This window comes from Necator americanus, chromosome IV (assembly GCF_031761385.1).
Source record: "Necator americanus strain Aroian chromosome IV, whole genome shotgun sequence".
Taxonomy (NCBI): domain Eukaryota; kingdom Metazoa; phylum Nematoda; class Chromadorea; order Rhabditida; family Ancylostomatidae; genus Necator; species Necator americanus.
In genome coordinates, this window is record NC_087374.1 from 34,278,904 (window position 1) to 34,304,174 (window position 25,271).

Genomic DNA, 25,271 nt, shown 5'->3' on the forward strand with positions numbered 1-25,271 from the left:
ATTGTGGGGAATAGGGTGATTCGGTCCGTTTCTTTCTAAGTGCCGTAAAAAACAGCCCGGAAGATGCGGCGCGAAGCAGCATATCCTGGCCCGTTTTTTACAGCAATTAGGAAGAAATGAGCAGGATCCCACCACCTGTTTCTGCAATCTACGATCCCGTAGAGTCTTTGACTATTGGAAATCCATATCACGTCAGATTCATGAGGTGTTGCCTTTGACGAATAGCTAGAGTCACGTTGCTGACTAACTGTAAGGAATCCTTATCGCATTGAAGGGCGCACTGCTGTGAACACAAAATATCAGTGTAACTCCCACGGATCTCCCTCACTAGAGGGATCACAGCCGGTTAGTCGCGAGGCTACGTGGCGCGTCCCCGGGTGGCGGATAGGGGGCTAATCGCGGACCAAAAGCGACCTTGTGCTTGCCCAGAGACGCAGGTGGATTCAGGGCATGGACTCCAGGTTTCTGCTGAGCCAGGACTGACTCATGACATCCTTGTATCCCGCATGTCAGTCCGGCCAAAAGCCTGCAATCAAGTGACTGGGAGGTGCAAGGGAGGCGGTTTGGAGTCGCCTCCAACAAACAAGCTCCACATGTCCACTCCGGGAGAACGGAAGTTCTCCCAGAAACTCATGGGACTAGAGGCTTGCAACCTTCCCGTGGGTTTTAAAATTCTATGCAAAACACAGTAGTAGAAAAGAGTCTCCTGATTTCGGAGGAAAGCCTGGTACGGTAGCGCCAGGTAGGACGGGGTTGCAGGAGTCATGTAGGCTACCAAAACGGAAAAGGACTAGGATGGCGATCTGTACTTATAACGCACGTACGCTTGCATCGGAAGCGGCCATCGAAGATCTGATGATGCAAGCCAAGAAGATCAAGTACGACGTCATCGGACTGACCGAGACGAGACGACGTCACCCTCTCAACGCCGTATATGAGACTGGAGAAGAACCGTTCTTAGGAACATGCGACAGTAGAGGTGTTGGTGGAGTTGGCGTCCTCGTTAACACGAGAACGGCAAAGAACATCGACTCTTTCGAACAGCTTACGACCCGAATCGGACGTGTGCGGATGAGAAGATGTGGTCCAACACCAGCTTTGACTATCTTCGTCGCTTACGCTCCAACATCAAGCTACTAAGAAGAAGAAGTCGAAGCTTTCTATATGGATCTGGAGAAGTTCTACCGAGAAGATCATGCCTTCTACAAGGTCATAATTGGCGATTTCAATGCCAAAGTTGGCCCAAGAAGAACGCCGGAGGAACTTCACATCGGGACCCACGGCCTACAGTGGAATGACCAGGGGGAGAGGCTCTCCGAGTTCATTATGACGACTAAGACCATCCATGGGAACTCGCAATTCCAGAAGCCCTCCTCTCTACGTTGGACGTGGGAGTCAGCCGGTGGAGGGTACCGTAATGAAATAGACCACATCATTGTCAATAAAAGGTTCTGCCTGACGAACGTCGGTGTTGTACCAAAGTTCTATACGGGATCGGACCATCGCCTCCTCCGAGGAAGACTTTCCTTCACAAGGAGAGCAGAGAAAGCCGCCAAGATCAGAGGGAGAAATCCCAGGACTATCATCAACTGGGATCTCTTCGCTACGTTAGCCGGCTTTTGGGAAGATTCCGCAATGGACAACATCGACGAGGAATATGACCGGCTCGTTGAACACCTTCACGACTGTGCGAAGAAGGCTGAGAGCTTTAAAACCACCAAGAGGCGCCTGTCTCTTCAAACTCTTGAGCTTATATGCCAGCGTGGAGCAGCGCGAGCCGCAGGGAACCAAGAACTCACGTCCGAGCTCGCAAGGCTTTGCCGAGAGGCGATAAAGGAAGACCTTAAAGAGAGAAGAGCAGAAGTGCTGGCTGAAGCTGCAGAGGCGGGGAAAAGCATCTGCTATGCCCGTCGAGGCTTCGCCAGTCGCAAGACGAGGATGACTGCTCTCCGGAACCCAAAGGGAACAGCCATTGCATCGAGAAGGGGGATGGAGAAAATCATCTACGACTTCTACTCTGATCTCTTCGACAGCCATGTCCACTTGCCTCCTCACTATCTGAGGGAAGATGGACAAGTCATTCCAGAGGTTCTCCCGTCCGAAATACGACATGCTATCATGTCGGTAAGAAATCGTACGGCACCCGTTCCCGACAGAATAAGACCAGAACACCTGAAGAGCCTTCCGCCAGTACTCATCAACACCCTGGCGAGGCTCTTTACACGTTATCTGTCGGAATGCAAGGTTCCTAAACAGTGGAAGACCAGCAAGACCGTGTTGTTGTATAAAAAGGGAGATCCACATGACATCAGCAACTATCGCCCAATCTGCCTACTGTCCGTCATCTACAAGCTCTTTACAAGAGTGATTCTTAATAGGATTGAAAAAGTCCTGGATGAAGGACAGCCATGCGAGCAAGCAGGGTTTCGAAAAGGATTCAGCACGATTGACCACATTCACAATATTTCGAAACTGTGGATGCATCGGTCTTCAGCTGAATCTACAAAAGACGATGTTCATGCGGAGCGGATGGGTCTCGGATGCCCCATTCACGCTCAACGGAACGAACATATCCGAATGCACCAGCTACGTTTATCTGGGTCGGGAACTGAACATGATGAAGGACCTGACCCCTGAGCTGGGCAGGAGGAGGCGAGCGGCTTGGGATAGCGTACAAGAGCATCGAGGATGTAGTGAAGAAGACCAGGAACACCCGGCTCCGTGCTCACCTCTTCAACACCACCGTACTTCCTGCTTTGACCTATGCTTCGGAAACCTGGGCATTTCGCAAGCAGGAAGAAAACGTGGTGAGCATCATTGAACGCGCAATTGAGAGAGTGATGCTAGGAGTATCCCGTTTCACGCAAGTGAGGGACGGGATTCGAAGTCCTCTCCTACGTCAGCGATCGAAGATTAGAGACGCCGCCGCGTTTGCCAAGGAAAGTAAAATAAGGTGGGCCGGACACGTGATGCGCTTTAATGACAACCGTTGGACCAGAGCCGTGAGCGACTGGGTTCCCCGCGATATTAAGCGCACTACAGGAAGACCGCCGACCCGATGGTCAGATTTCTTCACGAAGTCCTTGAAAGAAAAATATGATGCTCTTCGTGTCCCACGCGAAAGGAGGAACCACTGGGCTACTCTGGCACGCGATCGGGACAAATGGAAGAATTACTGGCGCCCGCTCGACCAGTTCGAAGATCAACGGGAGTCAAGGTAATCAAGGTAAGCTCCCACTCGCTAATCCCAATTCGGACTTCGTAAATAGAATTTTACATGAGCAGAAACAAAAGTAGATGAATGTCCAGTGAACTTAGCAAAGACTAAACATTTCAGCAAAGTTGCGACATCTCTGACCGAGACAATGTGCAGGATTGGCGAAAAGAATTGTACTAAAACGTTTCGATCACTTTTTGAGAAAGAAATTCTGAATAGATGCAAGAAGGGCGAGAAAGCCAGTGAATGTGTCAGGTGATCTCGATTGTGGAACAAAGTAACCACACGTTCACAAAATCACCCGACTTCAGGATTAAAAGACACCTTCGACGCTGCACTTATTGTACTGGAGTGAGGACGTTGGGAGCAGTAGCACTTCGAAAGGTAGGACTATGGATCTGCAGCAGAACTTACGTAGTCATGCCGAATAACTACCATCATTAGCACTTGGTCAGCTCTTGATCTTTTTAAAGGCAGTGTATCACGTTTTTGATAGGGTGCATGCTCACAGCTAAAGCTTGGAGATTGGGTAGTAGGTTGGGGAACCCACCGTGGCTCCGCTCTTCCTTTCCTTTCCGCAGGTGGTCATCGTAAGAAAACTGCATCATTAGCAACCGCGTTAGTTCTTACAAATTACAATAAAACCCGTGTACGTGTTCTGGTCCTCTCTGCGGCCTCATCATTGGTTTCACTTGAATACGCAGGTGAAAAAAAACTACTGATTTTTGACCTCTCACATCTGGATGCGGAGTGGGTGCAAGTGTGGCGCGTTGTAACTGAAATCGTCGTAAAATAACTTCGGCTCCACATTGCTTTTTTACCAGAAACACGCTGGATTCCGCAAGCTTATACTTCATTTCTACGCTTTCGCTGTGTGTTCTGCGAAACGTCAAAATCGTGATCGTTGACTGCATTATTGGTACTGCGTTCCTCCATGGGATTATCTTCCACTATTTTGATATACCTTGCGTTAGTTATTTTAACACCTATCATTTCCTCTCGAGCTGCTTAGAGTTGTCTTTATACTACACATTGAAATCTGGAAATGTTCTAGGTAGAAAATTTACTCAAAGTTGAGGACGACATTGAAGAGAGGAAAGCCCTTGTAGATGGAGCATCCTGTGTGCGAAGTATTAAAAAATTGGAGCGGTAACTGTTCTCATAGCGAGATGTTATCTAATTTTCCTTTCGTTTACTTGTTTGTTCTTTTGAACACAGAGATTTGTTGAACAGAATGGCCGCGGGCGTAGTCTTTTCTGTGTCCTCTCTCCTTAACGGAGTCAAAAGCGTTCTCGCGATTGGTCGCACTTAGCGACCAGTATAAGTTTTAAGCTTTTTTTTGCTGAAAACGACCCTCCACGCTGGTATTTGTTGATTGAAGTTTGAATGTTCTTTAGATGTAGAAGTGACGCTAATAGAGAGAAACTATGAGATCTTTCGCTTTAATTTATAAAAAGAGGAAAGAAGGAGGCGTTGTTAGAAAAGCAACATTATGATTTTGCAGAAAATGCCACTACTATAAGTTTTCATTGATCTGTGATGGCGAGGAAAGGGAACACGATAGAAAGTCTAAACTCCAGCTTTAGCCGGTCATTCAGAGCGGCAACATCATAGTTACCATTGAAGAATGCAAGGATAAATTTCACGATGTTGATCAATACGTCTGGGGATTCTTCCATGCTTTTGACTTCAATTCAATTCGTATGGGGTTTATGGGCGAATCTGCAGCCTATAAAATGACCTGCAAACGCTAGTTGACGTCTGCTCAAGTCGGTTCTTTTGTCCTCACTGCCAAGTAGGCAAGTGTCACGAATTTATCGACCATAAAGTGTGGAATTACTTCGTTAGCTCTATAGTTGTTTCGATAGAATGGACCATACTCGCACAGCCGAACCTCTTACCAATTTTAATGCAGCTGCCTTATACCGTTTATTATTTTTCGTTAATCGAAGTTTGAAGTAACTCCTATTCTTAAAAGAGTCACATGTTCTTTTCCATATGTTCAACATGCGTAGAACAACACCAAGTATTATATATTTAGGATACTCTTAAAACGGTTAGAGGATACTAATGGAGATGTAAGAGATCGCCAGGAAAATATTGTTTGGGCCTTTCGTGCAACACAACAACAGGTACTATCAGATTACTTCCTGTTCCCCTTTTGCGTTGAACACTGGGAACTAATTTACGAAAGGTTCGAACATTTTTTCTACGATCATACGCGAAGAAAAAAGTCAAAATAACATTTTCATTGATTTTTTCTTCTAGGCTGAAAACACGTCTAGATTACATAAATGAAGTGATTTCTACATGTTTTGGAACAGTGCATAGCACTGCGCAGTTAATGCTGGTAAGCCTGCTTATTGTAACAAATACTTGGTTTGACTGAACTCATTTAATTCCTTGCGTCTTTCATTCATGTCGAGACCGATATTTTACTCTGGTGCTTTAGGGATATTTCTTTTCCTTTTTTTAACAACGAAGAGGCATTTGTCCGTTCTCATTTGTTCTGAATGCAAATTCAGTTCAACCTTTTCAGTTGAAGTTTTGTCAGTTCAGTTAGAAGAAAATAGTCTTAGGATTCGGTTACTAGAATGAGGTCGTAAACAGGAACTTGGTTATAAAACCTAGACCGCCCAAGTCGAAACTCCGTGCCATCGTAGTTGTTTTGAAATCAAACAGCCTAATTCCTAGCTTCTCTACTGCAGTAAATATATGGCATCTTAATTTTGGGATCCTAACAGGTTTAGATACATTTCCATCTTAAGAATGATTTATAGATTCTCCTACACACATATTTAACTCTAGATATACCTTGACTGGATAGTTGCATTCTACCTGAAACCACACTTTCGGCATTTCTCTAGAAAGCGAGACATCTTGACTCACTTGACTGACTTAATCGGCGAGCTGATGTCATCGCCTGACGCGATTACCCTCATCTTCGCCGAGGTGTGCCGTCCTTGAACACAGCTCTGCCCAACCTTCTCGATCTTCTGCGGGAGCTTGCACAGAATCAATCCATTCGTCGTTATTCCATATTCTGCGAAACCTTACGTCTCGCCTGAACTGCTTATCCACGCCGAGTGTCCTCAGATCCTCTTTCACCACCTCAGTCCAGAACTTCCGTTTTCAGCCAGGTGGTTTCTTCCAGCTCGAACCCGACGAACTCCTCGGAACTCGTTGAACAAGGCGATCTGCCGGTCTCTTTAATATATGTCTTCCACGTGTCATCCGCCGGTATACCACATCAATTTCTGCGTAAAGATCTTCATTATGACATACCCTAGGCCAAAAGTAGCCAAGTAGCCGTGTACGCAGCTTTCGTTCCGTGCAGTCAAGCCTCTCCATAACCGTTGATGGTGCTGCCCAAGTCTCCGATCCGTACATCATGATGGAGCGAATTGCGGATAGATAGACTCGCAGCTTGACTTCGTTGGTGATGGGGTCGGCCACAGGCATTTCGTTAAGGAGTTAAATGCAGAAGAGGCTTTTAGCGCATCTTTGCTGAACATCTCTCTCGTAGCTGCCATTGTTTTTCAGCGTACAGCCTAGGTAACAGAACTCATCGACGAGTTCTATCGGTTGTCCGTCCACCCTGATTCCCGTTCGTGGTCTCGAACAGATCCACATCTGCTTGCATTTATCAGGGCGTAGGCGTAGTCCTTAGCCTGCAGCCATCTTCGATACAAAGTTGACAACATGTTGAAGTTTCGTACTGCATTCCGCGAATATAACAACATCGTCGGCGTACTCGAGGTCAGTCAAGGGGCACCCTGATGGTGCTAAGACAATGTCGGTAGGACACTGGTCGACTGTTCTTCGCATAATGTCGTCGATTGCGAAATTGAACAGAAAAGGTCCTGCCACTGCCCCTCGTCTTACTCCATTTACCACTTCAAACGGTGTTGTACATCAGGCTATTGTTCGAACTGCAGCAGTTGTTCGTTGATTCATGTCATCAAGCAAGCGAACGGTACTCAGTCGGCGCGGAGCGCGTTGAGAAGACGGCCTCGGTGAGGAGAGTCGAACGCGGCTTCAAAGTCCAGAAACGCTAGTTGAACTGGCTTCGAATACCGCTGCCAGATTTCGATCATTCTCCTGACGATGAACATCTGGTCAATCGTAGATCGGCCAGGACGAAAGCCAGCTTGCTCGTCGCGCGTCGTTTCTCCGCGATGTTTAATGAGTCGGTCCAGGATAATGCGCTCCAATACCTCGTACATAACACGCAGCCAAGAGATTCCTCGATAATTCCTTAGGTCCGTGACGGATATCTTCTTGTGGAGAGGGTTCTTATAGCGTGCCTCCACGATTCAGGTATCCTTTCGTCCATCTGATTGAATAGATGATCTTTGTCATCTCACGGATTACAGACGGAAGAAGATATTTTAGCATTTCTGCGCTAATCCTGTCGTCTCCACCAGATTTTCCATTCTTCATTTTTTGAATACGGACAAGAACCTCCGACTCGGTCGGTGGCCCCCCGTTAACCGCATACGTCGGTCTATGAACGTGTTCGAGTTTAGGAGCTGACGGTGCTAGCTGGTTCAGCAAGGTCTTGAAGTGTTCTTTCCAAATTGGAAAGGTTGCTTCACCGACAGCTACCCCATTGGCAGTGTTGGGGATAGGGAAACATCTTTTCATTCTGCCGCTATACTGTTTTAAGAGAGCATAAACTTTCTGCGAGTTCCTGTCCTCCCACGCCTTCTCAAACTCCATCGTTCTTGACGTCCACTCGCTATCGCGGTCTTGTTGCAGTTGACGACGCAGCTTCCTTCTAAGACGCTTTTCCTGGTTGAAGTCACCAGCGTTGCGCGCAACACATACAGAATTGTGTGTGGATTTTGTTTCCGCAGATGCAAAGGCAAACTTCTTCCACAGCAATAGAACCGGGAGCGTTTCCCTTACAGCGTCCTGGATGCACTTTGTGAAGGAATCCGCATCGCTAAGCTTCTTTCTGGTCCGTGCTCCACACGGAATAGACACACGTTGGCGGAATTTTGTTCTGCATTCATCGTCTTTCAGACCTGCCATGTCGATTTTCGGTTGAAGAGAAACTTCTCGGTTTCTCTTGTGGAACCGTAACTTGAAGCCGAGAAGAACTGGACGGTGATCAGAGTCGAACGTGATGTCCCAAACAGCTCTAGATTTTCGGATATCTGACTGAGGAATGTTCTTCGCCAGGACGTAGTCGAGCTGAAGCTTAGGAATCCTCATCTTCCGCATGTGCTGCTCTTCAGGTGTTAAAAGGGTTGACCCCTGCTACGTGAGCTGATGGCGTCGATGATTCCTCTTAAACGTAGAAGCGATGATGAGGCCCGTCTGTTCGCACAAGTCGACCAGACGGTCACCGTTGTCCGACGTGCGCTCCGCTGCATAGTACCATTTTCCTAGCACATCGGATTGCTGTTCGAGTCCCATCTTCGCATTTGCGTCGATTCTGACAATGACCACCTGCTGGCCTGGTATTTTAGACATCAACGCATTGAGTTTATCATAGAAGGCGTCCTTACTGTTGTCCTCAGCGGTTTCCGTAGGTGCGTGAGCACTTGCGATCCAGAGTTTACGCCCTCTGCGATCCCGCAGTCGTAAAAAGGCGCATCTAGACGACGTTGAGCCAAATTCCTCCACCAGGTTCTTGTAATAGTTCCTCACAGCTATCGCGCAGCCACCTACTTTGTTCTCATCAGCATCGCCGCAGTATATGGTGTAATTTTCGATGCTGATGACGAGCCGATTTCTCATGCGTGTTTCCTGCAGTGCAGCCTTGTTGGAGTTCACTCGATTGTGTTCGGCAGTTCAGCGTGACGAAACGAATGGTTGTTGCCAAAGATTCCATGCTCCCTTCAGGCAGTTGACCTTTCAGGTTATGGGCTTTGGCTAATGCTGATGCTGAATAATGCGGATGCTAAAGTATCCTTAAGCTGTTACAACACAGTTGTCTTCCAAATAAAATGCAGACGCTCCGCAACCTGCACATTCGTTGACGCTTCGCGAAATGCCATCGTTCTACCACAACTTATAAAGTGCATAGCAAGGGACGCAGGTGCATTTAGTATTGTTTCACTCGCTTTTTGCATTAGTAAGAGGAATAGAGCGCTTCCACGCTCCTGTGAACTCTACTTCTCCCCTATCCATTTCCTTAGAGATCCCCACCTTATCAATTTTGTGATGCGCTGTCTTTAAATGTAGAAGTGTGTATCTCCTAAGGAACTGTGATCCGAGGAAAATGTGTTGGGATCTCGTGTGTTACGATTATCACGAAGTGGTTGTGATGCTTCCGTATCCGTACTTGCTTTGACGCCTAGATTTTATCGCTGAGCTTTTTCAGCATGCACTGGAGTACAGTCCAATTTTTACATTGCGAATGTTCAATAGGCTTTACAGAAAAGGCAGACATCTGCAAGATATCAGAACCCGAACTTGTTGTTAACCTCAACATACATATACACATTTGAACAGTGCTTACTATTACTCACGCTGCCCAGAAGGCGTTTTCTCTCAGTAGGGGAAAATGAGGATTGGAAAAATGTCGGAGCATCTTGAATGGAAGCATTTCCCAGTCTTGGTGGATGGAGTTGCTTAAAAAAAAGAATTCGCAAGAATGATGCAGGAGACAAATTCTTAATGGTGACCACATGGGTGTGAAATGACAGGTAACTGTCGAAATAGGAGGGGCACCAAAATACTCGTTATTATGCAACATGTTGTGTCCTTGCTCGAGTTGTGACGACGGTTTATTGGACCGCAGACTCCTCTTATAAACTAAACCAAAGAAAATCAAAATCAGTCAAGAAACTGTCACAAACAGTGCTACGTACATTGAGCGCGTAAATAAGAACCTCTCAACACAGGGAAATTACATACAATGACAAGAGCATAATGTATACACGGCTGCATGAACTAGCATAGTTAACGTTTCGACATCTCCAAAACAACCAACCCGTAAAGTCACCGTGAGTCTGGGACGATGAGAGAACTAAGAAGCCTTTAAGTTCCTTTCTTGCAGCACTTATTAAACCAATGTTTTGCAGGCAAAAACATTTCAAAAAACTTTTGCAAGCACCAAAGAACTTCATATAATCAGACAGCAGATAGAGGAGGCAGAAACGAGAGTAATGTTTGTGAAGAAGAATTCAAAGAATTTTATCCATTATTTCAAGACGAAGGCGAATATCACGTTAAAACCCGACGAAGATTATGATGATCATGATGATCATGATGATGATGACGATGATGATCATGAGAAGGAAAAAGAAGGTGGTGATAGAAATGATGAATCTACCGCTTACAATAATGACAACGTCGATTTTGCAAGTTAATTATAGTGGTACTAATAATAAACATGTCCTTTTAATTGGCTTGCGTCAAAAGAAGTTTGCTTGTTCGATATCAGGAGAACGTCTGCCGAATAACACAGCTGAGTGTCTGCAAAGTTTGCAGAGTTCAAAGGCTTGTAGTGGGTAATAACGGGCATTTTCTGCCATATTTATAAAACATACTCCTCTTTAAAACAACGCGCATGAGCTTGCATTAGTTCGCGCAGTTTTAAAACTGAATACATGATAATACGATAATAGTTGGGATTCTTTGGCGACTTCCTTCACTAATATTACGTCTCTTGAGTCCCTTCTGCGCATACCGACACCAACGAACTCTTCGGATATCAAGCGTTAAATACGTTAGTAGTTTCTTTTTTTCATTGCTTGGTCCATGAAAGTGGAGTAGATGATTTAAACCTCTCACTTCCTCTTCAACTTTCGCATATGAGCTTGCACATTAGTTCCCAAGAGTTGCAAACTCTATTCATGATCATGATCATGATATATAATAGCGAGCTTAGTCCGTGTGTGTGTATGTGTGTGTATGTATGTATGTATGTATCTGTGTATGTATGTGTGTGTGTGTGTGTGGTGTTTGTCTCTGTGTCACGAAATCCGAAAAAGGAGGTGCGACGGGTAAGTCCGGCGTCCGATTGGTCCCCAGCTTCAGATAGCTACAAAATGGACTGAGACAGGTTCCCACAGCGTCGAGTTGGTGCGCCGGCACCAGATACCTATGGAAGGGGTTGCGACGGGTCCACTGCTGTCGGATTGATTTCCTTCTTCGTTCACGTTTCAAGTTGGTAGCAGGTCGTTCACAGAAAGTGCAAACACGCGTGCAACCGACTGCTTAAATAGTAGCAAGATGTTTATGTGATCTGACATGGAACGTTATCTTGATCAGTAGGATGATGTCTTTCACGTCATTTTATGCCAAAACATCATCCTTTGGTAACTGTTTGGGGAAAACAGGAGGAGAAACCGTTTTTCTAGTGATACTTTTAGATTTTGTCTGTAATCGTATTGTCTATATTGGTAAGGAGTGTTTGAAACTGAGGTTCGAATGTTCTCCACATGTAGAGCTGACGCTTTTAGAAAGAAGACTATGAAATATTTCGCTTTTAGTTATAATGTAAAAAGGAAGAGAGATTGTTGGAGATACACAAGTCCAATTTCATAGAGAACGGCACTAGTATTAATTTTCGTTGATCAGTGAAGGCGAGCGAATCAAACACCACAGAAAGTCTTAAGTTCGGCTTTAGCCGGACGTTCAGACTAGCACACATTCTTTACATTACACATTTACGCTATCTTTTGTCCTCCTCATTGATTTACTTCACAAACAGTACTGGGCTCTTATACCGCTTACCTTACTTCGTTCAAATTTCACATCGAGGAAAATATATACCGCAATGAACAGGAAAGTAACCAACGAACTCTTCAACTCTTTGGACCTTTAGATACGTTAGTACATTTTTTCACTGTTTGACCTATAAAAGTAGAATCGTTGCAGTTCTAAACCTGACCTTTTGGACCTGGTAAAATTTTACTGAACAAAAATAGCAACGGATCTCCTTTATTAGAGGGATCACAGCCAATTAGTCGCGAGAAGGCGCGTTCTCACGTGGATGGTGTGGGCTATTCGCGGAACAAAACCGACCTTGTGTGTGCCCTGAGGCGCAGTTGGATTCAGGGCATGGACCCCCTTTTTCTGCTATGCTAGGATCGCTTCATGATACCGTTGCATCCCGCACCTCAGTCCTGCCGAAAGCTTGCAATAAAGTGACAGGAGGTGCAAGGGAGGCGGTTTGGAGTCGCCTCCAACAAATAAGCTCCACCTGTCAGCTTCAGCAGAACGCAACGTTCTCCCAAAAACTCATGGGACTAAAGGTTCGCCACCTGATTATGGGTTTTAAAATTTTTCGTGTGTCACAGTAACAGAAAAGAGTTACTGAACGCCATTTTTTTAACTGGAAAAGAGCTGTTCTGGAAAATGCTGGAAAATGTGACAAGAGAGGAGTTGGTAGAGTTGGCACTATCTTTGTTCCATTTTCACTATCTTCGTCGCCTACGGTTATCAACCTACAAGAGAAAAATAAATTGAAGCTTTCTATATAGAACTGAAGAAATTCTACAAAGAAGATTCTACCTCCTACAAGGTCAATGCTGATGACTTCAACGCCAAAATTGTTCCCAGAAAAACGCCTAATGAACTTCACATCGGGAGCCCTCCTCTTCACGCTGGACGTCGAGAGAGTCGCTGTGGACGTGGATTGCAGTGGAGTGTACCGTAATGAAATTGACCACATCATCGTCAGGACAAGGTTTTGGCTGACCGATGTCTCTGTTGTTGCAACATTCTATACCGGATCGGACCATCGCCTCATCCTTCCTTCACACAGAGAGTAGAAGAAGCCGCGAAGTTTAGAGAGCGAACTATCATTAACTGAGATTTTTTTTGTTACACTAGCCGGCACTTGTGAAGATTCCGCAATGGACAACTTTGACGAGGAATACGACCGGCTCCTTCAACACTTTCACGACTTCACGAGTCATGTTGAACACATTCGTGACTACTTGACTTCAGGACTTCATTTCATGACTTTCATGAATTCTAAAGCCGACAAGGAAACTCTTGAGCTTATGGAGCAGCGTGAAGCAACACGAGCCGCAAGCCATCAAGAACTCACGCCCAAGCTTGCAAGGCTTGAAAGGCGATGAACGAAGACAGATAAAAGAGAAGAACAGAAGTTTTGGCTAAAGCCGCAGAGGCGAAAAAGAATTTCGTTACGCCCGTCGGAACTTTAAAAGGATAAAGTCCCTGATGTATCAATCCACTTGGGATGCGCCAACGCATTTTATTGGTCTTCGTTCAGGTTTCGGAGCACGTATTGGTGTATACAATGACTTACGGGGACCAGCCGATAATCAAGTCAGTGTTTTCTCCTCTCACACAAGACTCGTGCCAATTTATCGGTGGTTTCCACTAGAGCGGTTTCGAACCCTAGATCGCATGGCTACAACGTACCTCTAACCGAATGCGCTACGCTCGCCTGTCGGAACTTTCCCAATCATAAAACAAAAATCACTGCTCTTCCCATTCCCGATGGAACAACTAGAGCATCGAGAAAGGGGATAGAAGACATCTATCATCTCGATCATCTACGACTTCTACTCAGTCATTTCCACCTTGCTTCTCACCATCTGAGAAGAGATCAGCACTTCATCTCAGAAGCTGTTCTATCCGAAGTGCGACACGCAGTAATGTCAGTAAGAAATCGTGCAGTACTCGGTCCGGACAGAATGAGATCTGAAAGTCTGATTCGCCAGCTCCAACACCTTAGCGAGACTTTTCACACGTTACCTGTCAGAATGTAAGGTTCCTGAACAGTGGAAAACCAGCAATATCGTATTGCTGCATAATAATGGAGATCCACATAACATCGGTATTCCCAATGAGCTTGGTGTCCGTCGTCTACAATCTCTTTACAAAAGTGATCCTTAACAGGGTTGAATGAGTGCTAGATGAAGTGCTAGGGTGTCCCTACTCACTACATGAAAGTACTTTGAGAGTGGTAAAGTAACCATGGCTAGCTATGATTACTGGCTATGCTCACCTCTTCGATACCACCGTGCTTCCTGCTTTAACTTATGCTTTAGAAAACTGGGCACTTCGCAAGCAAGAAGAAAACGTATTGAGCGTCATTGAACGTGCAATTGAACGGGTGATGCAAGGAGTATCCCGCTCTGGGCAAGTCGAAGAAGGGATTCCAAGTTCACTCCTACGTCACTGATCGAAGATTAGAGACTTGGCCGTATATGCCAAGCAGTGTAAAGTGAAATGTGCCGAACACGTGGTGCGTTTCAACGACAATCATTGGACCAGAGCCGCGAGTGGAGAAATTCTCCACAAAAAGATGCTTTTTGAGTTTTCCACGAGAAGAAAAGCGACTGAGCAACCCCTGCGCGCGATCTGGACAAATGGTAGTATTAATTATTACCTCTCTAGCAAATCGATGAACAACGGGAGTACACATGACACAAATGAAGAGAAAATAAACGAGTGTCCTCGAGTGAACACTAGCTGATACTGACATTTTTTAGTTCATCTTTATGCATAAGAGAGGCATTTGTATATAAGTTAGATACCATTCTCAGATAAATAAGACATAGAGTATTGTGAACAACATGGCGTTATTTTTTCTGAACAGTTTAAACCCTTCTACAACGTATTATCAACTAATGAATGCGTGGCGTTGACGTGTCATGGTACCGTTCTCACGTGCAGCGGAGGTACTTCCTCAGGCAGGGTATCTCGAGATAAGAACGAATTTTAATTTTCCAACTTCTTCTGTAATCGGACGTTTAGCCAGGAGTAAATTTTGAATGATTGAATCGCTGGCTGTTTCGTATGATCATCTGTGAAAAATGCAATATACGGAATCGAGTTTAGCAGATTACACACGTACTCGAGTTTAGTTTATTCCATTTTGCACAATACCAGTGGACGGTAGCAACAGAAGCGATAGCGACAGAAGATAGCAAAAGCAGTTCCAATTTTCATTTGTAATATAAGTATCAGTATGACTCTCTGAAACTCTCCTCTTGCGTTTGATTTTCTCTGCTCCTTCGGAATAGTGGTCTCTATCAAAAGAAAATGTGGCGCGCTTTTGCAAGTATTCTACTCTCTAATTTTTGAGTACTAGGAGAGCGTTTTATTCCAAGACGCAACCAGGTCAAAACAAACAAAAAAGAAGCCTTCAGTGTCTATCTCTTAGTATCATTATCAATATCACTGTCTTTTCTGCCATTCTTGTACTTTTCCGCCTTCTTGCATATGTTGTAGCAGAAGTTCGTTTTCATGTGCTTTCAAGAAGATCTACTAAAATTAGGGCAGTTACGAACCACATGTAAGTAGCCTCAAACACAGGTCCTTTAGTATTTTAGTAAATTTCAAACAATGCAACACTATACTCGTACTGACGAAATCTTGGCCTGAACAATGGAGGAAAAGCTGAATCCTCCAAAACTGTTATCCATAATTCGATAACCGACGAGAGATTTGGAACAGTTGTTGGATCCAACGAAGCAGTCACATCAGAGACAAGTGTAACTGCTCAATTAAAAAAAAAACTTCCGTGTCCCTACAAATTTGGAACCACGTAAGCTGCGTAAGTGCAAAGTACTTTGCGGTAAGCTAGTTCTGTTGTCACTTCAAAGTGCAAGGCCTTTTTTAGATTCAGGTGAAATAGGTTCGCAGGCTGCCTCTTTAGTGTGTTGTTGGGACGTTAGTAGTTGAGTGGATTTTCTCATTCTGCTCCTTTTAAGTCGTGATTTCCTTAAGCTGTATCTGCGGAAAACATGTTCAGCTTGTTTAATAAAATGAATCACAAGTAATAGCGGCTTTAAACGTATATGTGGCTCCGAGTTGTGGATTCTGGGCAAAGTGTGTAGTATTCCATGAGGCATATTTATGGTGGTTCAAGGCTGAGGACACAATAAGGCAATCTTTGGATTCCTCAAAGTTATTGCAGTTCATTCTTCCACTCTCTAGAGGCCTCTTTCTTCATAGTTATTGGGGGAAAATATCTATGTCGAATGGAAACGGTCCACATGTGTATATTATGAGAGCGCAGATGATACATCACTTAGCGTCGGACTGCTCGTTTGTCAGGTTTCGAACGGAGATCCTTGATTGGCGCCAGTTGAATGTTGAACATTCGCAGCAATTTTTCTGTTTTTAACTCTATTCAGCACCAGCATTAATAATCCTCACAATTTGTTCTTGGGTATCCGTGAATTTGCTGCGGAAAACTACAATGAGTTACCACCGGTAATTCTCGCTAGCACACGCGCAAGAGTGCAGCGACAATTTCCCACTGTTAAATTTTTTAAAACCTTCATTTTATCCTGCAAATTCTTCTACCAACTTCGAAGAGTTAGACATACAAATGCGTCAAAGACTGGAAACGAGAATGCGATGGTGTTTAGGCTCCTTGAAATGTCCACAATTCTCATCCTGCTCCTTTTAAGTCGTGATTTCCTTAAGCTGTATCTGCGGAAAACATGTTCAGCTTGTTTAATAAAATGAATCACAAGTAATAGCGGTTTTTAACTCTATTCAGCACCATCTATTCTTTCTTCCGCACATCATTTTTTAGGATTGTGCAGAAATAAGCCTGATTAGGAGAGTGTAATCAGCTAGATGTGGAGTCGAGTACAATCAAACATCCCGAAAATTTAAGCATAGGTGAAATATTTTATGGTTATTTCTTAAACGCTCAGTTCTAAATTTGAAGAAACTAAGGTTGATTTTACATCTATGTTCCTCTCAAACCTCCACAATTTGGTACGAATTATGAGTTTCCTTCGATCTCAACTATTAGCAAGAAACGACGTGCTAACATGAAATGACCTGAATATCACTATCATGTGACAAAAATATCGTTTTACGTCAAATCGCGTAAGCTGTTGGCTACTATGTATTGTATTTAACCAGTCGCTCGCACGTGTGTTTCTTCTTTTTCAAGAAAGGATGTTAGCAGCATTAAGGAGACATGCTGGGAAATAGATATGCGAAGGAACCATAGAAACCCATTCTACCGCGTTGGGGTTACCGCGCACCAATCCGCGGCAGTGGGAGCCATTTCTCCCCGCTCTATAGCTTCCTGATACCGGCGCACCATTCCGACTCTATGAGACCTGTCCCATCCTAGTTTACTGTTACAGTTTTACATTTTTATCTGGCTCTGAAGCACGGATCGTACGAAGCACTACCCGTCTCATCCAATTTTACCGCGTTGGGGTTCCAGCGCATCAAACCGACGCCAAGGTGTCTGACTTCCTCTCTATTCGGAATTTCTTGACTGAGACACAAACATAAACAGACGCACACACGTGACAGAATAAGCCCGTCATTATATAGCATGATAGTTCACAGATTTGGAAGAAGGCATTCACATAAAAGTTAATTTACCCTCACTAACATATGACAGAAGCAAACTGGCCTTATCAAGGCCAACATACTCGCATCACTTTGGGGAGTGGTCCAGTGGTTAGAATGCTCGACTACCAGTTGTGTGGCTATGGTTAGGCACATCACCGGTGCAGAGTTTTGCACCATCATGGAGTATTTTCGTGACACAGACAAACACGCACACACACATACACACAGACTAAGCTAGACTTATTAGACTAGACTTATTATATATTATGATCATGATTGTATGGGTATGCTGATGTATCTGCTGCTGTTGGGACATCTGGTTCCTGCATTTAAGTGGGTGTTTCGCGTTTTTGTCGTGTTACTTGTAAACTAGGTCTTGAACCTTTTATATCACTGGAGAGAATCCAACATTGAATTCTTTCTTCAGCATCCTTAAGTACTTTTATGCGTGAGTTATGTTATTAGTTAGTTATGCTATCAGGTTGATTAATTACTTTTATACGCTTACTTTAGAAAAATGTTTCAGAGCTAGAGCATGCTTTTTTTATAGCTCAAACAGAATCCAGGGGTGATCTTAAAACCTTCCTGGCTAAATGTATACAGGAGCGCTGCGCGTCAATTCTGCCACAATAGTACGGAATAGTATGCAAACGGAACTACTTCATCTTCGAGTGATCTTCCTCTACTGGTAGAAAAAACGCGCGTCAGTCGGCTGCCAAAATCAACGAGACATTAGGCGATGGGCCACTACACACGCCAACCACGTCAACGATTGTTTCTGCTGCTTCGACGAGAAGACGTTCCTTTTGCCAACTTGCCACTCACACCATATTAGTGCACCAACATTAAAGATGTTGCGCAGTATCTCAAAGCAGTTCCAGAATACAACAACTTGGACACTAGCTGCAGACTTCGGCGTTGCTAAGTTTCAGCACATGTTCTTTTCCATGTGTTCAAGTATTATATATTACTATGATATCGTTTTAAGAGTATCCTAAATATGTAATAGTTCACTAAGTATTATATATTTAGGATGCTCTTAAAACGGTTAGAGGTTAGAGGTTGATGGAGATGTATGTAAGATACCGCCAGAAAAGTATTGTCTGGACCTTTCTTGCTACATCCCTAGAACCACTGGCAAAATACTTCCTGTTCTCCTTTCGCGTTGAACACTGGGAACTGATTTGCGAAAGGTTCGAACATTTTTTCTACGATCATACACGAAGAAAAAAGCCAGAATAACAATTTTATTTGTTTTTTCTTTTAGACTGAAAACACGTCTCGATTACATAAATCAAGTGATTTCTGCATGTTTTCGAAGAGCGCATAGCACTGCGCAATTAATGCTGGTAAGCCTGCTTATTGTAACAAATACTTGGTTTGACTGAACTCATCTAATTCCTTGCGTCTTTCATTCATGTCGAAACCGATATTGTACTCTGGTGCTTCAGGGATATTTCCTTTCATTTTTTAACAACGAAAAGGCATTTGTCCGTTTTCATTTGTTCTGAATGCAAATTCAGTTCAACTTTTTCAGTTGAAGTTTTGTCAGTTCAGTTAGAAGAAAATAGTCTCAGGATTTGGTTACTAGAATGAGGTCGTAAACAGGAACTTGGTCATAGAACCGACAACGTCTATGTCGAAACTTCGTGACATTGTCGTTGTTTCGAAATAAAACAGCCTAATTCCCAGCTTCTCCACTGCAATAAATCACTTGCGGCATTTTATTGTAGGGACCCTAATTGCTCCAGATTCATTGCCATTTTAAGAATGATTTGTAGATTTTTCTGCGCACATATTTAACGCATTTAACCCTATCTATAGGGTGACTGGATACTTGTACTTGTACCTGTAGACAAGGTCCATATTTCCAATATTTTGCATTTTGATTGCCACGTAGACAAGCTCCATATTTCCAATATTTTGCATATTGATTGTCATCGTCCTACCACAAGTGATTGTATATTTGTATAGCAGCGGACACAGTAGCATGTAGGATTGTTTCACACGCCATTTTTCTGGATTTATGGGAGTGATAGAGCGCGTTCACTCTCATATTCTCTGTGAATTCCACCTCTTCCCTATCCATTCGTCCGTGATGGATACTCCATATGCAGTTAGGGACCAATCGTTTATGTCAGGTGAGCGCTTGTCGGTCTTTGCTTCTTCTTGCGGAGTTCCCGATTGGAATTTCTGCAGGATGTCGCCAAGAAAGACGAAAGTTAGGTGCTATGAGTTGATGACAGCCGCGTACCTTCTGCGTCTCCCAAATGGTTCAACCGCAAGTGCAGGCACAGTGGCATCAAAACTAGTGAATGATACTTATCTGAAGCTTCTGTGACTTTTAGGACGGAGAATACCAAATATTATTCAATATAGTTCGAAAAGTTGCAGTGTCGTAAAACCTCAAAATCAATCTGCCGATCTGCCGTTTATGTGGGCTTTCCTCGGGAAAAGAACCTCACATGAGATGGAGAAGTGACTACAGATATAATCGTGCACGAACCAACCAATTCCGTTGTGCTGAACCAGAATGGTCTTCCCATTATATCAGATAGATGCGAAGCTCATTCGCTGAATGGTCTTCTTTTTTCAATCCTCACTTAAGTAAAAAAAAAATTTGAAGAAAAGTGTTCTTATTCACTCTGAACGTTGGCTGCTAACTACACCTCTATCCACAGTTTCTTAAAGGGTAGAACAAAAAACGTTAAGCTATGAGTAGAAAGTTTTGTATTAATGATTGAATAGTTGTTTGGCTTTGACTTTTTTGATCGGCGGTCTGATGTCTCGATCTTTAGCGAAATCTTGCACAGAATCAATCCATTCGTCTCTGTTCCATATCCGACGAAACCTTACGTCTCTCTTGAAGTGCCCATCTACGCCAAGTGTCCTCAGGTCCTTTTTCACCACCTCAATTTAGAACTTTCGTTTTCGATCAGGTGACCTCATTCAACTTGAGCTCGACAAACTCCTCAAGTCTCGCTGAACAAAACGATCTGCTGGTCTCTTTAAAATATGACCAAAGAAAATGAGACTAGTTTCTGTAGCCACTTTCAGTGCTCGTGCAGGATCTTGATATATTTCTCGTGTCATTCACCGCTACACCACATCTATTTGAGCTTAAAGATTTTCACTCTGGCATATCATAGGCCAAAAGTAGCCTAGCTGCCGTCTAAGTAGCTTTATTTTCATGTAGTTACGGCATTTCATCACCGTAGACGGTGCAGTCCAAGTCTCCGATATGTAAATCATGATGGGATAGGTAGACACGCAGCCTGACTTTATTAGTGTCCACCACGGGTATTTCGTTAAGGAGTTAAATGCAGAAATGGCCTTAGCGCATCTTTGCTGAATATCTTCATCGTAGCTGCAGTTGCTCTTCAGCATGCAACACATTTAACAGAACTCTTCCAGGAGTTCGGTGCGTATGTAGTATGGTGCGGCTGGCTTCGACACAAAGATCACAACATGTTGAGTTTCCGTTCTGCTTTCCGCAAATATGACATCACTGTCGGCGTATGAAACAAGTATCTTGATAATGCTAAGACGATGTCGGCTGGACACTGATCGACTGTTCTTCGCATGATCTCATCAATAGCAGATCGAAGTTGAAAAGGAAAGGTCCTGCCACTGTTCCTTGAACCCCTGGTCACTCGTAGATCGGCTAGGAAGAAAGCCAGCTAGCTAGTCGCGCATTATTCCTTTACGATGTTTGATAAGTTGGTCCGTTGTAATCCGCTCAAAAAACCTTTTGCATAACACGCAGCAAAGAGACTGCTCGTTAGTTTCTAGGATCTGTGACGGATAATTTACTCCAATTATCACCTCGGATGGTATTGTATATCCCGCTGGTGTTCGAACTGCAGCAGTTGTTCGCTGATTCTTGTCATCAAGCAAGCGAACAAACATTCCTGGTACTCCGTCGACGCGGAGCGCGTTGAGAAGAAGGCCTCGATGAGGAGAGTCGAAACCGGCTTCAACGTCCAGAATGGCCTTCGGATACCGCTGTCAAATTTCGATCACTCTCCTGACGAAGAACACCTGGTCAATCGTAGATCGACCACGACGAAAGCCAGCTTGTTCGTCGCGCGTTGTTCCTTCGCGATTCTTAGTAAGTCGGTCTAGGATAATCCGCTCCGAAACCTCCCACATAACGCGCAACGGCGACTCCTTGATAAATCCTAGGGTTCGTGACGGATATCTTCTTGTGGAGAGGGTTCTTATAGCGTGCCTCCACGATTCAGGTATCCTTTCGTCCATCTGATTGAATAGATGATCTTTGTCATCTCACGGATTACAGACGGAGGAATATATTTCAGCATTTCTGCTCTAATTCCGTTGTTCGGCTAGATTTTCCAGTTCGCATCTTTTAGATACAAACCAGAATCCCCTACTTGGTCGATGCTCCTTTGCTGACCGCATATGTAGGTCTATGAATGTGGTCGAATTCAGGAGATGACGGGGTTTGCCCATGCAGCAAGGCCTTGAAGAGATCCCTCTAAATTGGAAGGATTGCCACATCTTCACTCCATTGACAGTGTTGAAGGTTGATGATCATTTTTCAAAGCTTAGGCTTTTCGTTAGTTTTTGTTCTCCCACGCCTTTTCAAACTCATCTGTTGATGACATCCATTCGTTGTCGCAGCGTACGAAGGATCTTCCTTCTCAGACGCTTTTTCTGGCTGTAATCGCCAGTGCTATGCAGAGTTATATGTGTATTTTTCCTCAGATTCAAAATCAAAATTTTTCCGCGGCGTTGAAATCGGGAGCGGTCTTCTGGTAGCTTCCTAGATGCCCCTTGTGAAGAAATTTGCATCGCAGAGTTTCTTTCTAGTCCGCACCATAACAGGAGTAGATACACGTTGGCGGAATTCAGCCTTCATCTTTCGGACCTTCCATGTCGATTTTTGCTTTAAAGAGAACTTCTCGGTTTCTCCTAAAGAGGTGAAGCTTAAAGCTGGAGAGAATAAATGATGAAGAAAATGAGATAAGGATGACCACTGCCATGTAAGCCGATAACGTCGATAATTCCTCAATCATGATTGGCTCTGGAACGGTGCATCGCAAACTTTTTTTCCCAGACTGGAAAAGTTCAAATATTCTGTTCTGTTCTAATTTCCTACGTTCTAAATCCCAAATGAAAATTAATATGAAAAATAACAGCTAATGTCCTAAGCTAAATTTTTGTCACGTTGATCGTACGATCTCCAGCTGCGCACAGTCGAACCAGGTTGGAATAACGCAGGTTATTCCAACCTGGTTCAGCTACATGACTTGCTTCCACCACTTCATCCGGCACCCTAATATAATTCATGAGGCTGACATTTTTTCGTATAGGCTTGTTCAAAAGAAAGAGTTACTTTACTGTAATGTTTGTATTGACTGTACCGTGAATGCATGAATATATAAATCCTATATTATATATATATATATATATATATATCCTATGTCTGGTTTCACGTTGTTTTAAGCATTTTCAAATAGTTGAAATTTTTCGAGGTTAAATTTACTAAAACTAGCTACTATGCATGTAATTCTTCGTTGAAAACTTAAGTAAAAGATAAAGTCACTGTTACATCAATCCACTTGGGATGCGCCAACGCGTTTCACTGCAAGTCGTAATCGTTGAGATTTTGTAGATCGTCTTGACCTATGCAATGACTTGGGGGGAGGGGCAGCCGTTGACCAAGTCAGTGTTTCTATCCTCCCAGACAAGTCTGTTACCAATTTATCACCTCCGGCGGGACGATCGGCTTGGTTTGCACTAGGACGCTTCCGAACCAACGAGCGTGTGGTTACAACAGACCTCTTACCGACTGCATCACACCCGCCCTATAAACTTGGGGACATCTTATATACTGAAATCCCTGCACTTAATCCATTATTTCCCATTAAAAAAGTGAATGTAATAGACTCGGAATTAAATACTCCGCTCCATTCATCTTCTTGAACCCTTAGTCTGTAATTTATTCAATTTCAGATCATTTATTTAAAAATTAGAAATCCTAAGATTACTCTGTCCTTTATGTGTTCTCAGCTTCTACTTTATGACGGATCCAAAGGGTAGATTTTTCATCTATATATCATGGAAAAATGGGATAAAACAGCGCTGGGAAGATTGAATAAAAGTACCAACGTGTCTTTCACATCTAACAATTGTAACAAGTTAAGTCCTCGTGACGTCGCATATGTGGAATTTTGCAAAAATAAGAAATAAATGTACAATAACTAATATTATCAGTTATGTAAAGGGAAAATCACCATTTTTCTTAATTTCAGAGAATGGTCTCGTTCACCTCTCGAATCGTGACTGCATCGATCGCGAAAAGGTACAGACATAGGACCAGAAGCTATTGTAATATTGCTTTAAAATTGATCATACCGATCAGATCATTAATGTGATTCGTAATGGAACTCTGTCCCACGACGAACGCATTAAAAAGGTCGAAGAAATGTCTACCCGCGAAAGTGAACAGATTACGGTATTTGGATTTAGCCTACTTCTCTAGTGATTTTCAATCCGGGAATATTTTTTTTAGAAACTTTGATTGAAAAATCTGCCGAAAGCTGTCGAGTACTTTGATTGGACCACTTCGGAGAAGGAGAACACTGGCAACAATGTACCCGTCTATAGTCTTCACTCAGTGTGTTCAACCAATTTACTGTGATACATGCGATTCTGCTGCCGCACAGGACACTTCCGTGTTTCACTCGCATTTACGCTCCCATTTGCGCTACCTCGATCAATTCGCTCTTGAGGTTATACACATCCGACGCCGTCTAAAATTGGGAACCTGTAAACTTCGAGAAAAAAGAACTGCAAATAATTCTCCAAGGAAATTCCTGTATAAATATTAATGAAGGGATTTTGTTAGCACACTTGCACAAGTCTGCGTCAATTCCATACAAGAGAAGTGATCGAAAAAGGTGAAAAAATGTACGGTCCCGATTTCATTTTGCTTGACAAAAAAGAACAAGAAGAAGTCATGTTACGTTTTGTGAGTTCTACTTCCCTTAAAGAATTTTCCTTTTAATTTTCCTATTAAAAACTATGCATTCAAGGAAATAACGTGTTTAATAAAAACAAACAATTCCCTCAAATCCAGTCAGTCAGTTAATCATCCAGATTTCGCAGCTCGGCTCTTGTTCCACCAAAAACTTCCTAAAAGCGAGCGTTTCGATAATATACGGGAAAAAAACCCTATTATCAGTTGTAAAACTTTGACTAGCCTCTAAGATTCATATCGAAGTAATGATCCGTTCATAGTCATTGTTGTTGAATTAAATTGGTCTTTCCAGTTTGGTCAGTTGTACGAAGACAAAGATGTGGACGATGATGTTCGCGACGAAATTCTTACGCTTGCTATGCTATTTAAGGTGAATTTTGCCTAATGCAATTAACAACAGCATAAAAAGATGAGTTCTGTCTCAGCAACAACTTCCATAAGGAAAAAAAATGCGCATTTTAATGCTTTGATTCATCCTGTCAGAAGTTAAAAGATACTGAGTTTTCTTTGGTTAAGTAGAAATTTAAAAAAAATTGAATTTCACAATGAGGAGGGAGCACCATACTGATGTTCCATGAGTTTTCACATGGAAGAAATATCAGCCCTATTTATTTAAGGAAATAAATCACATTACTGTTCTACAAATCAACTGAGAGTAATTTCTCAACTGGGGACGTGTTGTAATAATATTAATTGTATCGAAAGATTTAAATTAGAAAAGTTAGAGAAAAGTCGTTAATTTCACAGTCTTCTGGGACTAAATATTGCCCTACATGG

At 43.3% G+C, this 25,271-nt stretch overlaps 9 protein-coding genes across 13 annotated transcripts; 5 read left to right on the top strand and 4 right to left on the bottom strand.

The window, feature by feature from the left end:
- Positions 1 to 795: 795 nt before the first annotated feature.
- RB195_003626 (uncharacterized protein) lies at positions 796 to 1,140 on the top strand (the record flags this gene model as incomplete). The annotated part of the gene is made up of 1 exon (XM_064201360.1): positions 796 to 1,140. The coding sequence occupies one exon, from the start codon at positions 796 to 798 to the stop codon at positions 1,138 to 1,140; it is 345 nt and encodes a 114-aa protein (XP_064057241.1).
- Positions 1,141 to 1,164: 24 nt separating this feature from the next.
- On the top strand, positions 1,165 to 6,184 carry RB195_003627 (uncharacterized protein; the record flags this gene model as incomplete). Of its 4 annotated transcripts, none has more annotated exons than XM_064201364.1 (7): positions 1,165 to 2,533; positions 2,647 to 3,217; positions 3,338 to 3,472; positions 3,529 to 3,601; positions 4,272 to 4,366; positions 5,259 to 5,411; positions 5,486 to 5,606. In XM_064201364.1, the coding sequence occupies 7 exons, from the start codon at positions 1,165 to 1,167 to the stop codon at positions 5,604 to 5,606; spliced, it is 2,517 nt and encodes an 838-aa protein (XP_064057242.1). The 4 variants fall into 4 exon arrangements, with proteins under 4 accessions (XP_064057242.1, XP_064057243.1, XP_064057244.1 ...); XM_064201363.1 differs by having other exon boundaries at positions 5,259 to 5,349; positions 5,486 to 5,515; XM_064201362.1 differs by lacking the exon at positions 1,165 to 2,533 and adding an exon at positions 6,026 to 6,184 and having other exon boundaries at positions 2,970 to 3,217; positions 5,486 to 5,567.
- A 165-nt stretch (positions 6,185 to 6,349) lies between these two features.
- Positions 6,350 to 6,679, bottom strand: RB195_003628 (uncharacterized protein; the record flags this gene model as incomplete). The annotated part of the gene is made up of 1 exon (XM_064201365.1): positions 6,350 to 6,679. The coding sequence occupies one exon, from the start codon at positions 6,677 to 6,679 to the stop codon at positions 6,350 to 6,352; it is 330 nt and encodes a 109-aa protein (XP_064057246.1).
- Positions 6,680 to 7,197: 518 nt separating this feature from the next.
- On the bottom strand, positions 7,198 to 7,443 carry RB195_003629 (uncharacterized protein; the record flags this gene model as incomplete). The annotated part of the gene is made up of 1 exon (XM_064201366.1): positions 7,198 to 7,443. One exon carries the CDS (start codon positions 7,441 to 7,443, stop codon positions 7,198 to 7,200), a length of 246 nt encoding a protein of 81 aa, XP_064057247.1.
- A 70-nt stretch (positions 7,444 to 7,513) lies between these two features.
- Positions 7,514 to 8,446, bottom strand: RB195_003630 (uncharacterized protein; the record flags this gene model as incomplete). The annotated part of the gene is made up of 1 exon (XM_064201367.1): positions 7,514 to 8,446. One exon carries the CDS (start codon positions 8,444 to 8,446, stop codon positions 7,514 to 7,516), a length of 933 nt encoding a protein of 310 aa, XP_064057248.1.
- A 36-nt stretch (positions 8,447 to 8,482) lies between these two features.
- RB195_003631 (uncharacterized protein) lies at positions 8,483 to 8,965 on the bottom strand (the record flags this gene model as incomplete). Its single annotated transcript, XM_064201368.1, has 1 exon — positions 8,483 to 8,965. The coding sequence occupies one exon, from the start codon at positions 8,963 to 8,965 to the stop codon at positions 8,483 to 8,485; it is 483 nt and encodes a 160-aa protein (XP_064057249.1).
- A 138-nt stretch (positions 8,966 to 9,103) lies between these two features.
- Positions 9,104 to 10,542, top strand: RB195_003632 (uncharacterized protein; the record flags this gene model as incomplete). 2 transcript variants are annotated; one of them, XM_064201369.1, is made up of 2 exons in its annotated part: positions 9,104 to 9,133; positions 10,255 to 10,542. In XM_064201369.1, the coding sequence occupies 2 exons, from the start codon at positions 9,104 to 9,106 to the stop codon at positions 10,540 to 10,542; spliced, it is 318 nt and encodes a 105-aa protein (XP_064057250.1). The 2 variants fall into 2 exon arrangements, with proteins under 2 accessions (XP_064057250.1, XP_064057251.1); XM_064201370.1 differs by lacking the exon at positions 9,104 to 9,133 and having other exon boundaries at positions 10,339 to 10,542.
- A 2,493-nt stretch (positions 10,543 to 13,035) lies between these two features.
- On the top strand, positions 13,036 to 13,263 carry RB195_003633 (uncharacterized protein; the record flags this gene model as incomplete). Its single annotated transcript, XM_013439930.2, has 1 exon — positions 13,036 to 13,263. One exon carries the CDS (start codon positions 13,036 to 13,038, stop codon positions 13,261 to 13,263), a length of 228 nt encoding a protein of 75 aa, XP_013295384.2.
- An 875-nt stretch (positions 13,264 to 14,138) lies between these two features.
- On the top strand, positions 14,139 to 24,035 carry RB195_003634 (uncharacterized protein; the record flags this gene model as incomplete). The annotated part of the gene is made up of 5 exons (XM_013439929.2): positions 14,139 to 14,267; positions 18,819 to 18,837; positions 23,767 to 23,816; positions 23,877 to 23,969; positions 24,027 to 24,035. 5 exons carry the CDS (start codon positions 14,139 to 14,141, stop codon positions 24,033 to 24,035), a joined length of 300 nt encoding a protein of 99 aa, XP_013295383.2.
- Between the last annotated feature and the right edge of the window lie 1,236 nt (positions 24,036 to 25,271).